The 17,249-nt window shown below is 39.2% G+C and overlaps 1 protein-coding gene across 1 annotated transcript; it reads right to left on the reverse strand.

Moving 5' to 3' along the window:
- Positions 1–9: 9 nt before the first annotated feature.
- LOC140141265 (uncharacterized) lies at positions 10–17,175 on the reverse strand. Its single transcript, XM_072163072.1, has 9 exons — positions 16,770–17,175; positions 14,010–14,135; positions 9,957–10,301; positions 8,310–8,651; positions 7,658–7,908; positions 6,470–6,653; positions 4,689–4,807; positions 3,900–4,065; positions 10–3,383 (listed from the first exon to the last, which is right to left on the reverse strand). Exons 1-9 carry the CDS (start codon positions 17,080–17,082, stop codon positions 94–96), a joined length of 5,136 nt encoding a protein of 1,711 aa, XP_072019173.1. The 5' UTR covers positions 17,083–17,175; the 3' UTR covers positions 10–93.
- Between the last annotated feature and the right edge of the window lie 74 nt (positions 17,176–17,249).

The following is a 17,249-nucleotide window of genomic DNA, read 5'->3' on the forward strand; positions in this document are numbered from 1 at the left end:
TAGGGCTATCTTTCTTTGAATTGTCTGTTTGGCTTTTGTTAGAGCTCTCTTCACTTGCATTATCATTTTGGTCAAACGCTCTCCTCTCCTTGTCTACTGATACAGTTTCATCATGTTTCTCCAGATGTTCATCATCTTCCTTCCCAATATCATCATCATCATCATCCATCTTTTCAGCCTCCTCTTCATGTCGCTCCTCTTCTGATTCTTTACGGTTTCCGCATCGCAGTCCGGTGATAGGTTTGTCAACAAGATGCTTTTGTTGGAATCATCTATCTCAGACTCACCAGTGTGATCATGTGAAGTTTCTCCTTCTATTGGAATCCCTTGCTCATTTTCATCTCCATCCACTGAAGTCAACTTCTCCTCTGGGTTACTTTGCTCTGGTTCCGATTGTTCTCCTGTTGAAAGCTGCACTTGCATTGGGCTCCTCTGTGTAGTATCTTCCATCTCTGCCTTGTCATTTTTCATTGAAGATTCTTCCATCGTTGGAGTCTCCGACACCTTGTCTACTTTCACCGTGACCTTCCAAGATTCTGCTAACTTTAGAAGCTCTGATGCCATGTCTTCTTCTACTGAAACCTTACAAACACCCTCTTGTGACTGATATTCTTCTCCTGATGTATGTTGCTCTGGTCCTACATTTTCCTGAGTAGATGCGCTGGATGTTTCTTCCACTTCAGAATGTTCTTGATGATCACCCGCTTGATTTCTTTCAGTTTGCATCGTGTTATCATCATCATCACCAGCTTTCTTATCTGTGACATCACATTTCTTTAGCTGAGATACATCTCCAGATGATCCGCTTTGTGCACCATCCGTATCATCAATCTCAAGACATCTAGGCGAGGATGCAGCATCTGAATCCACATCCATGCCACAATCAAAAGAAGCTGGTTCCGCATCACTTGAAACCTCTTTACTGTCTTGATCTTCCTTACTATTTAATATTCCTTTCCTTGCCTCTCTCTTGTCAGAAAAATCATCTTCCTTCGGAGATATGCTATCTGCTTTACTTGCACTTTCTGCGATGATTGTGTCATTCTCGCAAGATGCTTGAAGCGAAGATATTCCTGACTTTCCACTCTTCTCTTCATCATCATCTAGTGATGTTTTCAAACCAGACACGTTACCTTCATCAAGTTCTGATGACGGCAAAGATGGTATTTCCTGGTTCGTATTTACATCTTCCGCCCGATGTTCTCTTTCACTATTATCTTCCTCAGATGATGACATCGCCACTTCCTGGCTATTATCAGACATTGTTGCAGTTACTGATATTTTTGATCCGGGGTCAACTTTCGTGCAGCCGCCTGCTGGCTGATCACTGGATGAGTCTTGTTTCAAGTTGTTCGCTGTACTCGCTTGATCTGACGTCGTCTCATCACGGGATTCAAGTTTATCAAGGGATGTTTCTCTGGCCTCTAACCTTGATTGACTTTGACATTCCATTGACCCCTCAACCGCTAAAAAAGTCACCCCTTCAGATTGGTTGTTTGGAGTTTCTTTGTCTACTACATTCTCTGTGCCATCTGGTTTCTTGGTGGCATCATTTTTCATTTCTGGAGCAGGATGTGAGGAATCAGCTGCATCTTGCTTGGCATGTACATCTGAGTCTAGACTACCTTCAGCACTTGTTGGACAATGGAGCCCATCTTCACAGGTACCTGCAACCTCCTCCTCCTGGGGTTCTCCTCCCGGTTCTAGTTTATCTCGTTCTGGACGTAGCTCTCTCCCACCACCATCAGTTCTTGAATCAGAATGAAGCGTTTCAGACACCTTTGATTGTATATCAGGAATGGACTTGTCCTCAGCTGCTCTGACTCGTTCGCCGTCGTCAGTTTTGACATCTTTTTCTTCCGGTTGAATCACTTCTTCTAATTTGTTATCGAGTTGTTTCTCCTTACCCGCTTCTGTTTCCACCACTGTTTCTTTCATCCCTACTTGTTCACTCTCTTGGTTATTCTTCTCCTTTCCTACCTCCAGGCGGCCATCTCCATGACCTGCTACAGACACATGCTCTTTCTGACCTTTGCCCTCTGATGAAGTTTGGTCAACTGATGCGTTCTCTCCACCAGCACCTTTCAGCGCATCTTCATCACCTTTCTCAGGTTGGGCAGTCTCTGCTGGTTTAGCTTCCAACACGGGCGTTTCTGCCAACACTGGTATCTTTGCCAAAACAGGTGTCTCTGCTTCAACCGGTATCTTTGCCAAAACCGGTGTTTCTGCCTCAACCGGTATATTTGCCAAAACCGGTGTTTCTGCCTCAACTGGTATCTTTGCCAAAACAGGCGTTTCTGCCTCAACCGGTACCTTTGCCAAAACAGGTGTTTCTGCCTCGACCGGTATCTTTGCCAAAACAGGTGTTTCTGCCTCAACCGGTATCTTTGCCAAAACCGGTGTTTCTGCCTCAACCGGTATCTTTGCCAAAACGGGTGTTTCTGCCTCAACCGGTATCTTTGCCAAAACCGGTGTCTCTTCCAAAACCGGTATCTGTGCCAACACAGTCTCTTTCCCGTCTTGTGATTTTCCAGCTTGTTCGTCTGTCGAGTCTTTAACAGTCTTGGTCACAGACTGCTTTGTCTCTGTGGAATGCACTTGAAAGGTTCCTATGGATAACCTGACTACTCCCACATCCTGCTGCTGTTTCTGTGCAGGCTCCTGCGCCTTCCCCTCTTTGCCTTCATCAGGTGGCTTCGCTCTCTCCTCTGGAGTTGTCTGTCCCTGTACTACCTCTTCCACAACAAATGATTCTACCACTTCCTCTTCCACAACTTCCTCAGAAGCTGGTTTCTGCAGAGACAACCTCTTGCCAGCTGTCTCATTTGTTTCCACCTCAACTTGAGTAACAACCTCTTCAACAGTTTCCACCGTCATCTCTTCACCCACTGTGCTCTCCACTCCTACCATTGCCTCTGCTCCAACTGTTGTCACAGTTTCCACCATGGTCTCCATTCCCACTGTTGTCTGTACTTCCACTTCTGACTCCACTCCTGGTTCCGCTCCCACTCTTGTCCCAACTGGCGTATCCGTCGCAACAGTCTCCTCTGATTCAACGATCATCTCGGTTCCAACTGTCTCCTCTGCTTCAACTGGAAGATCGGATGATTTCATCTGATGTTTCATATGCTTCTTCGCTTCGCGTTTCTGCATCATCAGTTTTTCTCCTGCGTCAGCGTGGATCACCACAGGCCTGTTCGCCTCCGTGACTGTGTGGATCACCACTTCCTTATCCTTGACGACGACATCCACTATGTTGTCGACAGGAATGAGTTCAACCGATTCTTGCTTTGGTAGTTTGGTTTTGGTCGTGTCATACATTTTAGCCTCGGTGCCGATGGATTCGTCCTCTGGAGCAGCTGAGGTCCCGGCTTGGTTTGGATCTATACCAATAGCAGAGATAATAAGAGCAAATGTAAGAAAACTATTTTAGACTTCAATTGTAATTATAATAATAATAAATTTCGGATTTATAGAGCGCCTTTTTCCAGCTAGATCTTGAAGGATTCAAAGCACTGTAATTTCGCTGCCATGGTGAATCATCAGCCGAATTGCTGACTAAATCACAGTATATTTGTATGCTTTATTTTTGCTTTATTACTTGTTACACAATAGATAATTAGGGAGAGTCAAATGAATTTCCTTTCAAAGAAATGAAAATTAATTGCACAACAAAATTCTGCTCCGACAAATATATTCCACAAAGTTGGGATATTCCATTTGGAATCCATACACCCCCTGTGGAAGACATGACCTTAATCTCACAACACAGGGAGGGTGAATTTAAAAAAGTCACTGAATAGGCAACTCCATTTGAAATCTACACCCCCTATGTGGGAAACTAAGATCATGTCTTTCACCGGTGTATGGATTATAACTGAAATGGCCCATTTTTTTACCTTTCAGCCCAACAGACACAACCGTTAACTTCTCTGTTAGACTCATCTGCTCCAGGGAGGGCGGGGAATGCGAGTGATGACCCTGCCTCAGGTACGCACACTTATCCGCCTTATCAATGTACGCTGTTGCACGACACGCGTTCCGCTCGCGACAACGTAAGTTGATCTGTGATAAAGAAATGGAGAGGAACTGGTATTCATATTTGTTCATAGGACTGCTTTTATCCACAGCAGCTGAAGGGAGTATCCCATCATGCATTGCAGTCTTATCTGCTTGCTCCATAACAAGTACATGCAAACAACAAAATTAGTGAGAGCTGCTTACATATTGACAGATTATGGACAGTTTCACAATACTTTATCCAGGTCATATTTTTTCAAACAAAAGTCTTGTCTGAATTAAGCAAGTAATTGAAAGTTATAGGGAGAGTGTGGCGCAACGGTTAGGGTACTTGCCTTTAGTGCATGGCAATTTGCTGGGATATTGACTTGGAAAAAAAAGGCAACTTCTGTAGATTAAATTCAGACTTCCGCTCTCACCATGAATCATGAAAGTACCCCGTCTTTTGGAGGGGACGTAAAGCCGTCGGTCCCGTATGCAGAGAGCCATACCTGTATGTATTTCGCAGCCAGTTTCTAAAAGAGTAGGGTGTTAACCCCTGACTGTTCCCAATCCGTTCCGGTGTTCAAATGGACCCCAATGGAAATAAGTTTCAATAGAGGCTTTCTTGGGTTATCCAGGGTTGTCAAAACCCGAACAAATCAAATAAAAAAAAGGGAAGTGCCTACCTTCTTTTCACTTTCTGAAGCTTTCATGAAGATGTAATTCTTTATCAACCATTTCTTGGTCTGATTCCTGAAGTGAATCTCCTGATACTCCACTGCTTCCAAAGGTTCTCCTGGAGGCTCTGAAAGGCAATTGTAAAAAAAGATATCATTCATGATCCTGGTATTTATTTAAGATTGTTTTTGTTTTTGTTTTGTTTTTGCTCCCACTTCACGATATTGACACTTTTGTTTGAGCTCACAGATGTGAATAACCCAGCCAAGTGTTTGATTCATTTTATACCGTAAAACCTTGTCTACAAGCATACATAGCGTTTTTGATTAAAGCTCAATTAATATGAAACAAGCATGAATATGCCAATACAATAGATTGGTCTTACAATAATACTTGTTTGTATATGAAGAGCTTTGTTTCAAAACCCCTTACATCCACTTGCCCAATTTTGAGAACACATCAAAAAATCATCAAAATAATCACTGATATAAGGTGATTTCAACAAAAGCAGTTTTTGGCAGGATGCTCATCCTACCCAAGCATCCTGCCAAAAACTGCTTTTGTTGCAAACACCCATATATCAGTGATTTTTTTGATGATTTTTTGATGTGTTCTCAAAAATGGGCAAGTGGATGTAAGGGGTTTTGAAACAAAGCTCTTCATATGCTTGGATCTGTAATTTATTTGCTCAAACTCCATAATGGCGCCTGGATTAATTTAGCTTTCATCAAAAGCACTCTATATGCTTGTAGACAAGGTTTTACGGTATTATGCATCACTTGGGTCTACATGATACATTAAAAGTATATTTTTTAATACTTCCGTGGACCATGTACGCGATGGTGATGATTGATCGCGTAAATGAGGTCTCATCCCCTTCTACATGCCGATGACCAATGGGTCAACCATCTTGTTATCATGGCTGTTGATCAGCCAATCAGCGTGATTGTTTATCACCTTTCTGTTTATGTTTGTGTACGCTCGGCGCACAGCACAGATCACAGAACTATTAACTAGAATCTCACGATTCTACAATGCCTCCATCTTTGCTGTAATAACACACATTATTTTGATCAGGGCAATTTCAATTGGAGCTGGGGGAAAATTCTAATTTAAATAAAATTAATTTATTACCACCCCTCCACCAAGTCACTCACATCACTATACACCTAACAAGTTCCAAGAAATTGTTCAGAATGAAATTTATGCAAATTTGTGCAAATGAGCTACCAAATGAGCATATTTTGCGACGTAAACCTAGTGGAATTTGAAGACCGCTAATTGCCACCCCTCCACAAAATCACATCATTATATTTGGATCAGTTTGTTTTCGGCGGGCCTTATATCATCGCAGATCAATATCAATAAATCGAGGGCTTAGAGCCAGAAGTAGCTATGTCCACAATTACATGTTACTCATTTTTTTATTATTATTATTATTATTATTATTACTCATTTCGGCAACAAATGGACGGTTAATTCTGCCCTTTATAATATAATGTAAGTGACTTTGGGGTATGTACATGGTCACTTGCGTCTAACTAACCATGCTAACTGTTTAAGTGACCATGCATATACCCCAAAGTCACTTGCATTTGTTTTATTTCGAGAATTGTCTTGTGACATCTCGCCAGAAGTATCACAAATTATTATACTTTGTCTAGCTGATCAAACTGTATACGCTTTACAAGTTCTGAGAAATTGCACGGACGGACGGACAGACAGACAACCAGGAAACATAATAACTCCAGTGGAGGCACGAAAATTGACTTTACAGTTTGATACTCACTTGATTTAACTGGCCGTGGAGTTACAACTGGCGTCGTCTTCTTTTTAGCTTTCATGTTCATTTCTACCTCTGTCAGTGCCTTGTCTGCCTGCCTGAAGAACAACGTCTCTTGAGCACCTTGGAAGATCTCTGGCCCACTATGCATGGTCTCGTGGCTCTGTAACGCCTTCTCAAACTGGAACTCCTGTATAAAACAATAATCAGGCAGGGTTACATCCAGGGTTCGATTTTGTTTAAAAATTTTGCGTAGCAGTTTTTGGCTAATTCATCATAATTCATCCATATTCTAAAGCACTATAAAAAGTGCTATACAAATGCAAAATTGGGTAGCAGTTACTTCAAAATAAGGAGCAAACTGCTATGCGATACAGCCGAATTCGAACCCTGGTTACATCAATTAAGGACCGTCGATATATCGATAATAATTGATAAATTGACTATCCGATAATATCGATATTGCCGATATCACTTTCTGAAGAAAATTGATGTATCCCAGATAATGAAAAAAAAAGTATCGAAAAATCAGGAAAAAAGGACTGGAATTGTCCGACATCACAAATGGATGAATTTAGATAAGATGAGTAAAATTATGAGGAAAATCAATTTATGGACTTTTATCGATACTGAGTGGCCAATATATTTTTAAAATCCTGACATCGACGGTCCTTAACATCAATCAATCAATATTATTTCTGTAACATGAACAAAATCATACAACTTCAAAACAATGATATTGGGAGATGATTGAGAGGTCAATTATGACCATACCCTAACCTAAATGTTTCAACAATACAATAAAAAAAAAATACACACGTTTTCATTTCATTTTTATTTCATTCAACTGAAGCAGGCAATTACAGTTTCTCCAAGCATCACAAGAAACTTTGTAGTCGCCTGCTCCATGAGTCAAATGAAAGAAATGAAACAAAATTTATATGTATATAAATTTGTACATATAAAATCAAATAACAAATAGACAAGACAAGACATGCACAGAGATAGAGCAGATTTAAATTAGTTTTTGAAATTTTTAGTGCTTTTATAGTCTTTTGTACCATTTTTCTCACATGATATGGCATAGATATATCTGTGTTTCAGTCACTTTTTCATTTCAAAATTATGGAGTGTGTATTTAGACAGGTAGCGTTTATCATAACAATACGGTAATCATTACAAAAACGACTGTACCTTTAAGCAAAGTCGACACGCATACAAGCCCTTCTCGTTTTTATGACGACCCGCAGACATGTGTTTGTTAAACAGACTCTTGGTCGTGAAAGTACGATCACACAGCTGACAATAGTTTGCGTCGTTGAAGTCCATACGGCTACGTTTGCTTGGCGACAGTGGCACTGCAGGCGATGCTTTCTTCTTAGATGAACCTGCGGCGAGTTGCTCTGGATCGGATATCGCAGACTCGGATCCTGCGTTGGAGGATTCTGTAAGAACAAAATGATATAAAGTTACTTGTTATATGCCTTATATTTCAGTGGAGAACAAAATCATTTGTAAAGTGTCAAATAGCGAAGGTGTTAGTTCAATATGTAAGGAAAATATTTTACCTGATGACCCCATGTTGACATTGGCTAAATAAGCTGTATTTTCGATCAAAAGGGCACTGTGATTCATAATTATCTTGTCCACTATTTTGACCCCCTAGCTTACTGAATAAATACCGCTAACTGCACCGAGTTTTCCCGATCTTGATTTGAAATGGTCTATAAGTGATGTCAGAGTTACGAGCAGAGCTTTTGCTGGCCCTTGGGCACAGCAACATGCTAACCCTGGCTCTTCAAATCAAAGTGTTACACCCCACCCACCTTAAATTAAGAGTACCTACCTTTAAAGCTTGCCTCATCGGACGAACTATCATTCTCAGGTTCTGCAGCAGGCTTCTCCCCCTTGTGCTGAACCTCTTCATGCACCTGTAGTGTTCTTAGAAACTCAAACTGCAGGTTACACATAGGGCAAGTATACCAGCCTTTGCTATCCTTATGGATCCCTAGTTTGATGTGTTCCCTCAGCTCGCTGGAAGATGTGAACGTTTGGTTGCACTTGGTGCAATATTTGGCCTGGTTGCTGAGGACGTCCCAACTGATGGTTTCCTGGCCCCCTTTAGGCGAGGCTGCTTTGGGAGGATTGTTTCCTTTACTGGAGGATGGATAGTCGGATCCGGAACTCTCTGTAACAAAGCAAATCCAACATTGCATTATTGGGCTATTCCAATTAAATCCTCACTACCCCTGTGAAAGATTTAGCTAAAGTCTCCCACAGAGGGAGTATGAATTTTGAATAAAATAGACAATTGGACAACTTCCATTTGAAATACTCACTCCAGTTGTGGAAGATATAGGTAAAGCTATAATAGGGACTATGGGTTACAAAATGCATAACCCTGACCAATTACATTTGAAATACATCTCCCCCTGTGGAAGGTATTTCCATAATCTTTCACAGAGGTAGTGTGGATTTCAACTGGAATAGCCCATTACATTAGTGATTTATAGTGCACTATGCCAAAACCACCCACAAGGCCTCAGCATACTTTACAGATCATTGCTGACCACTGTGGCTCACACATCACTCTATAATTTGGTTCAACTCAAGTTTGGTAGTAGCGTCAATGCTTTTTCGCGGTTGCGCAGCAAGCGTGACCACAAACCGCTCTTGTACGTGTGCGTGTACACTCAGCGCGTTTAACTTTACGCGCGCGATTCAATACTGCGGCGAGAGAAATACGCACGTACGTCACTACCAAACTTGAGGTGAACCAAATTATGTAAAGTATTTATACTATGATCAACTGGTAACAGGCAAGAATTATTCCGTTTTTGTTACTGCGCGAGCCAATAATGTCCCAACTTAAAACTTACGCCCGCATAAATTCACAAAAGCATGCATCAGTCACGCAATACACCAAGCACAGTTTGTGTATAGGTTCTGCACCCAGCTGTGCATACACCAACATATACCAATCCATGATGTTACAAGTCCTGCCTATTATGAGCTGATCGGAGTATAGGGGTGCAATCATGTTTCGCTGTTGCTCTTTAACAATGGTGCGTCTGCATCGTCTGTGTTGTTTACTTTGTTGTAACTGTGTTGTTTAGTGAAGCAAACCATGCATTATTAAACGGTGGTGTTCAACAGTGAAACATGATTGAATCCCTTTCAACATGCATGGATAGCATGGTAAAATGAATTGCACACTTTTGCTTTCTATAAGACAAAGACACATTTAATGTTTTAACTACTGGATAAATATTACAGGGGTGTGAGAGGCCACAGACTAAAAAAGAGGTAAATTACAAAAAATGCTGAAAAACAACGTAAAATCAGGGTAAAAACGCAAAATATGGGTTGAAAATAAAGAGAAACACATAAATGTTGGCAACAAAAAAAGAGGAAATCAGCTGAAAAGAGAAACTCTCACACCCCTGTAAATAATGTACACCAAAACAAAAGAGTTTAAAATCAGTCAACTTACCATCTTCTGATTGGTCAGATGATGAGCTAGACTCCGCCTGCACCTGTGCGCGTGATATCATCGCGTGCAACGCCTCATGACTCTGCAGAGCATTCAGGTACTGGTACTCCTTCCCACACTCCACGCATGCGTACAGGCCTTTCTTGTTCTTATGCCGACCCATTTCCATGTGTTTCCTGTACACGGCCGGGGTAGCAAACGCTCGGTTGCATTTCTCGCAGAAGTTTGCATCGCCTTGCCCATCATCGGGTTCCGGAGACGAAGGCCTCGATGATGAGGACTCAATTGATGAGTTAGATGAGTTACTACTGGAGGAGGAACTGGATGATGAACCACTGGAAGATTCTGTGTGGAATAAATCGAAGTTGGTCATAACAGGTGATGCGATCAAGCAAAATCAGTCGGAACTCGGCAATCCTAGTTTTGAGATATGGGCCAAATAATGGGGTGTAGGGGTGGAAAAATCACATGAAAATATTTTTTGATAAAATTCCAAAGAGAAAATGTTTAAAAGGTTACTTTTTTGACTCCTGTCCAACTTTGATAATTGTCAAAAATTGTGAAATTATTCCAAAAGAAGCTCAGATTTAGCGTTTTGTTATGCCAACTTTCGTAGCCATTTAAAAAAACCAAAGGTATCGTTGCTAAGTTGACTATGCATTTACATGTATTTTAGGTGTGCTAAAAAATGATTCAATATAAGTATTCTAACTTCGATGACAACACTTTTCATAGCTATACACTAGTCCTGCCTGCTGCCTTACATCACCCCGGGTGGACCGTTGCAACCGTGTGGCACTTGCTAGTGTAGCTTAAGCCCTGTTATTCATAGGCTTAAGTAAACCCTGATGTTGTTTGTTTGTTTGTTAGTTAGACCGCAACAAGGTGATTTTTCCAATTTTGTCATCTACCAAGAGAGAGCTACACCAGGAGTGCTCATCTTCAGAAGGGTGAAATTAAACTCCGAAGATGACCGCGCTGGTGATCTACATGTACCATCATCTTCAGAAGGGTGAAATTAAACTCCGAAGATGACCACGCTGGTGATCTACCAATCTCCTATAAGGGTTCTCTAAACAATTTTTGATACATTTAAGACAATCCATAAATAGTCCTGGCAGATATAGTTATTGAAAAACCCCTAACCTTGATTTTCTCTGTTTCTTTCTTTTGAACGATGTTCAAATTGTTGTAACTTTGTAACCAAAGGTCGTATTGACTTGGGGATTTCACTAATATGGAGCTGGAGCTTTTAATATGTTATATTTGAAATTGTAAGAATCCCAAAATTGACCTGGGGCTACTTCAGACCTATTTTGCTTGATCGCATCACAAATGATGATTGTTGCCAGTACTGAATCATCAGCTAGGGAATTATTTTGACATGCTACATTACTTGTCTGCTCTTCTCTGCCATTTGGCATCCTTACACCTCAAAGGATAAAATTAGGATTTAATTGGTACCATTTTTTTGCCCCTATGTTTCACCTGAGGGGTCAAAGGTCACAATAGTGCCAAAATTATATATTTGTTTTAGGTTCTAAGTACCTCAAATTGATCCTCTCATTGCTAGGAATGAAAAAAGTCAATTGTCATATTGCACTTGGGTGCTTAGTACAGGAGTTATAGAGTAAATAAGGTCAAATATCTCATGCACAGAAGCCAAATATTCAAAATGCACCGATTCAATCGAAATTTGACTAAGTTACACTTCTCTTCAAAACAAATACAAAAATAGTTGATTTGAGGTATGCATAACCTCCGAATCGGATTAAATCAGGGGTCAAATGTTATGCTTGTAAATATTTCTGTTGGACTGCTAAAAACTTACAATATTGTTATGAACTCCCGTCGTAAAAGCCTATTAGACCATGGGACAAGGCTTGCTAAGTGCTTCAGAAAGTAGTTTTTGTTCTCCCTTTCTGGGTAGAGGATGGTTTATACATGAAAATATAGCTATTATATCACTGATCAATAATATAACATTTCCCACTTTCAAAAGTTGCACGTTACTGTGTAATTTAGGAGTTATTTGGGGTTAAAAATGTGTTTTTCGTGATTTTTTTCCATTTTTGTCAAATATTAAAATAGCTGTAACTTTCAAAATAAATTGAGTAGAAATTTCATTTCTATTGTAGATGTTACATATTACATGGATGTCTAACACTGGTGCATAAAAATGTCACAGCACAACTCTAAAATATAAAAAAAAATGGCAAAACCATATTTTTGTGCTATTTGACCATTTTGAGCTAAAAATGTAATTTTGCATGGGGAAAAAATAAATATAAATTTTATTGATTTAAAAATATGTCATTATGTCAACCTAGTTATTCTGAACAAAAAAGTTATTGATGGTGAATGTCTGTGACCTATAGTTTTTGATCTATGGCCCTTTCAAATTCATATATGGACTAAAATAGCATGTTTTTGTTCAATATTTCCAATATTACGTAAAAATGGTCCTTTATGGCCATTTTAACCAACTTGTTAGTTTTTGGAAAGTGGGAACTTCACTTAATAATATGAACATGTAATTGTACTTTAATGTTAAGCTATTTCAAGATCCACTAGTATGCCCGCTACCGTGGTAGCAGCAATTTTATCTACTTTCAATGCAGTAAAATGATGACTAAAATGATTTTGCTGCATTGAAAGTAGTAAAAGTGACGATATAATTGCTTCTGCCATGGAAACCGAGCTACCAGTGGATCTACAACTAGCTTAAAATGAAAGTACTATAATATATCCATAATATATGTGAAGTTCCACTTTCCAAACACTGAAAATTTTGTTAAAATTACAAAAAAAGTACCATTTTCAGCCTAATATTGGAAAAAATGACAAAAACATGCTATTTTAGTCCATATGTGAATTTGAAAGGGCCATAGATCAAAAACTATAGGTCATAGACATTCACCATCATTAAATTTTTTGTTCAGAATAACTAGGTTGATATAATGACATATTTGTTTAATCCAGAAAATATATATTTATTTTTTTTCCCCATGCAAAAATTACATTTTAGGTCAAAATGGCCAAAATAGCACAAAAATATGGTTTTTGCCATTTTTTATATTTTAGAGTTGTGCTGTGACATTTTGATTCACCAGTGTTGGAAATCCATATGACATGTAACATCTACAATAGAAATGAAATTTCTACTCAATTTATGTTTAAGTTACAGCTATTTTAATATTTGACATTTTGGGCAAAAATGGAAAAAATCTTGAAAAACTCATTTTTAACCCCAAATAACTCCTAAATGAGTAAAGTAAAACGTGGGAACTTTTTGGATATTAATTCAGACATATATTTACTCTTGATTTGTTATGTTTTTATGTTCTGCCCAAGAGTGGACTACGGAAGTGAAAGATAAATGCCCATGTCCCATAGTCTATATCCCACAATTTAAGTAAGCAGCCTTAAAGCATAGAACTCAATTCATAAATCTGTTAACAGCATGTTTTCTTCGGAAGAACATTGAGCCGGAGAAAGCATGCGGACATATATACAGTAAGCCAAAAAATATAGGTACCAGTTATATTCAGCCCTGTATATCCTAAACAAAGACAGATATGTCACAATTGGAACTAGCAGCCAATAGCTGCATCTTTTAGCTCAAATTTAAGACCTCATTTGTTGAGATTGTTCTAGAAATAAAAACACGACGATCCAAAAACACCAATTTAAAAGTTGCAGTTTGCTACATTGCATGCCCTATTGATTTGTACACAAAGTGTTCGCGAACAAGAGAACTAGCGCCTTGCTTCCAGTGATTAGCACGTTAAAATGAGCGTCGTGCTTTCATTGATTACAACACAAAAGTGCAACTTTTGGTTTTGTTTCTTCATTAGGTTTTAGATCACCGTTTCTTTAATTCTCAACCAATTTCAACAAATAAAGTCTTAAATCAGAGCTAAAGAGTCCAGGTAGCTCGTGGCTGCATGTTTTAATTTTGACATACTTGTCGTTTTTAGGATATACAGGGGTGAACACAACTGGTATCTTAATTCTTTGGCTCACTGTAGGTATTGACCTGTAAGATCTTACCATCACTATCAAGGTCTGATGGAAGGTCACCATCCAGGGGTGGTCTTGGGGATCTGCCAGATTGTCTGGGAGATCTGACAGGAGGTCTCCTGTAGCCTTCATCATCAGATGAGTCGTCTGATAAATCTGGGGAATGAGACGTCATTAGATATATTACATTTATTTGCTCTCAACAATTTTTTTTTCAAAACTCTTCCATAAATGCTGATTGCTGAAAATACCATTGAGTCAATGTGGAAATGCATTGGACCATTCCAGTTGACATCCATACACCCCCTATGGAAGACATGACCTTAATCTCCCAATTTTGCAATTTAGATTGAGTGTCTTTAAGATATTACTTTTGTTGTAAGTGTTCCGATACTTATTGTGCGCAGTATATTATTGAATGCTCAATCACATTGCCTGGTTTATTTAAATTGCTAATCATCATAATATCCAGACTTGCCACAACTTCCTCAAGGCACGGTGAATTGGCTTACCATGCCATGTTGAATGACTCTCAAGTAGCCCAAACTCCAAAAAAAGCACCCAATACCGGGTATTTGGGTCAGTTTTACCAACATTTAAAGCATAAATCACCCAATCGGGTGGAACTAGAGCAATTCAATGATAATGTGGGTGGTATATTACGAGACTGCCCCATGTATTTATTTTTAATTTTTTAGACAAATCTGACAAGCCACATTCATACACCTCAATGGCGGCCAGGCCATGGCGGGGGGCCATCCATCCATTTTACGCAATGCCAGTATCATAGGCGTGCAGCGTTTGCCGCTCCCGTGACGTGGCGCAAGTGCTCACGAGTGGGCATCTTGGATCGCATTCTAAACGAACTAAGCTAGTTTGGCGCGGATGGCCCCCAGCTATGGCCGACTTAATCCTGACCATCACTTGGTTCGTCGGATTCGTCTATTGGATCCAAACTTATAAGCGGCCCAAACGCTTTTTGAAATAATTCAAAAAAATATTTTACAAAATGTAAAAAGGTATTACAATGTATCGCTCATTCTACAAAATCCGGTGCCAATCCACTAAAAAAATAGAAAAAATAAAAGTTGTTCAAAAAGACCTGCTTTTTGTGTTTTTTAAGAGTAAATGTATCACTACTTTCAGATGTAAAAAATTGCCAATACCACTTGCATATTTTTCTTTCAGGAAGTCATGATGTTTTTTAACACTATAACTCAATGTAATGTGAGCTACGTTACCGACTACAAAAAGGGCTGGTTTTACTCAATCCAAGGTCATAAAAAGCAAACTAAAGATCACTTGAGTGAAATGTAAAATAGATTTCACCATTTCATAGAAGTTTTGAAGATGCATAAAGGAGTGTGTAACGTAGCTCACAGTAACGTAGTTCACTGGTTTTTAATGTTTTTAATGTGCTTTGCGAACGTTAGAAGGTTATGTCGGTTAATTCTAATATAAATGGTGTTCGACCACTGGTAGCTTTCACATATTATTAGGAAGTACATCTAATACAAGTGCATACTATAGAATCCTGGTAACGTAGCTCACCAATCTTAACATGGTCGGTCGAAATTTCAATGTTTACAACATTTCTATGCCAAAAATGCTACAGCATCACGATTTTTACTGTGATTTTTAAAACCTATGAGTGTTTCCTTTCAAAAACCGCAAATTACATTGATACCTCTGTTTTACTTCTTTCCAATAACGTGTTTTAAAAAGGGGTAACGTAGCTCACAGCGTTTTGGTGGAAAGTGCAATTTATTTTAGAATTACACAAAGACGTTTTAATCACTAAAAAGTAATGTTGATAAACAATATGATGGTGGGTTATCTAATTAAAAACAACAAATATGTAAAGAAATCGCATTTATTCAAAGAAAATATTCATGGTTAGATGTGACACTTGAGCAGTGGAAACGCATTTTTAGTGATTTTTGAGCCTTTGCGAGGGTTAATCAGGCTGAAGAAAGCATTTAAAGTATGGAAAACTATATATGTCCGTGTAGATCTCGTTGAGTTCTACCAGAAAAACAACATATTTGATGCCCTAAATGCTCGACAAAGTTTTCGTGGACCAAAGAATGGAAAAAAGGCTATTGGCACCGGATTTTGTAGAATGAGCGGTATGTAACCTTATTTGTTGTACACATCTGGACCAATTTATAGCATCACGCATCATTGTGTTCAGCCACAGTGATTCATTATGTCAAAAAAGAGGCCATTTTAAAAGTTGTATCCGAGTCCACGGAGGGGCAAAATATTGCTAATTGTTTGAGTGATGAGTTAAAAATTAACGGTTATGACTTTCGTTAATACAGTAACTTTGCATCAGTATTATGTCAGGTATTGTAAAAAAATCTAAACATTTGCTTTGGACCTCGGAATTATACCTTGGAGCGCAATCAGAATATTCCTCGGTTCCAAAGGCAAAATGTTTAGATTTTTCACAATGCTCTCCAAATGGGCTATTCCATTTAAAATCCACACTACCCCTGTGGAAGATTTTGGAAATATCTTCCACAGGGGGAGTGTGTTTTTCAAATGTAATAGGTCAGGGTTAATCATTTTGAAACCCATACTCCCCCTGTATTATGGCTTTACCTATATCTTCCACAACTGGAGTGAGTATTTCAAATAGAAGTTCCCTAACTGTCTATTCCATTTAAGACTTTTACTCCCTCTGTAGAAGACTTTAGCTAAATCTTCCACAGGGGTAGTGTGGACTTTAAATGGAATAGCCCAATAACTGATGCGCAGTTATATTGACCTATAAATGGTACCCACCATCCAGGCTGCTGAGACTGCTGGGTATACTGCTCTCCCCGTCAGACGCATCCTGTCTCACATATTTATACTCCATAGGGTCAGGCGGCTCGTGGTTGTGCGTCACCTGACGATTGTACGCCGTATTGGTCACCTTATCGATGACCGCCGTGGCTTTACAACGATTCTTACTCTTCTGGCACTTCAAGAAGATCCTGTTGTCGCTCTCCAGGTTCCTCACAAAAGCGTACTCCCCCAGCAACCACGCAGAGCCCAGTTTGGGACCCCAGATTTTATCGAAGGAAATCTCTTGGACCTTATTGCCCAAATCCATGTCCTCGTCTTCGATTGCTTGCGACTTGGGTTTATTATGCTTCTTTTTCTTCTTATCAGCTTTTTCTTTTTTTTTTTTTTTTTTCTGTTTCTTCTTTTTAAAAAAAAAAAAAAAACATTAATAATCAACCAAGTGCTTCTCTTAAGACATAGATGGTAATGCAGTAT

The sequence above is a fragment of the Amphiura filiformis genome, chromosome 19 (genome assembly GCF_039555335.1).
Source record: "Amphiura filiformis chromosome 19, Afil_fr2py, whole genome shotgun sequence".
Taxonomy (NCBI): domain Eukaryota; kingdom Metazoa; phylum Echinodermata; class Ophiuroidea; order Amphilepidida; family Amphiuridae; genus Amphiura; species Amphiura filiformis.

Coding starts and splice junctions, on each gene's coding strand:
- LOC140141265 (XM_072163072.1), bottom strand. CDS start 17,082: ATGGATTTGGGCAATAAGGTCCAAGAGATTTCCTTCGATAAAATCTGG. Junction 6,654..7,657: donor CGTGTCGACTTTGCTTAAAG/GTACAGTCGTTT, acceptor TGTTTTATACAG/GAGTTCCAGTTTGAGAAGGC. Junction 4,066..4,688: donor CTTCAGAAAGTGAAAAGAAG/GTAGGCACTTCC, acceptor TCTTTATCACAG/ATCAACTTACGTTGTCGCGA.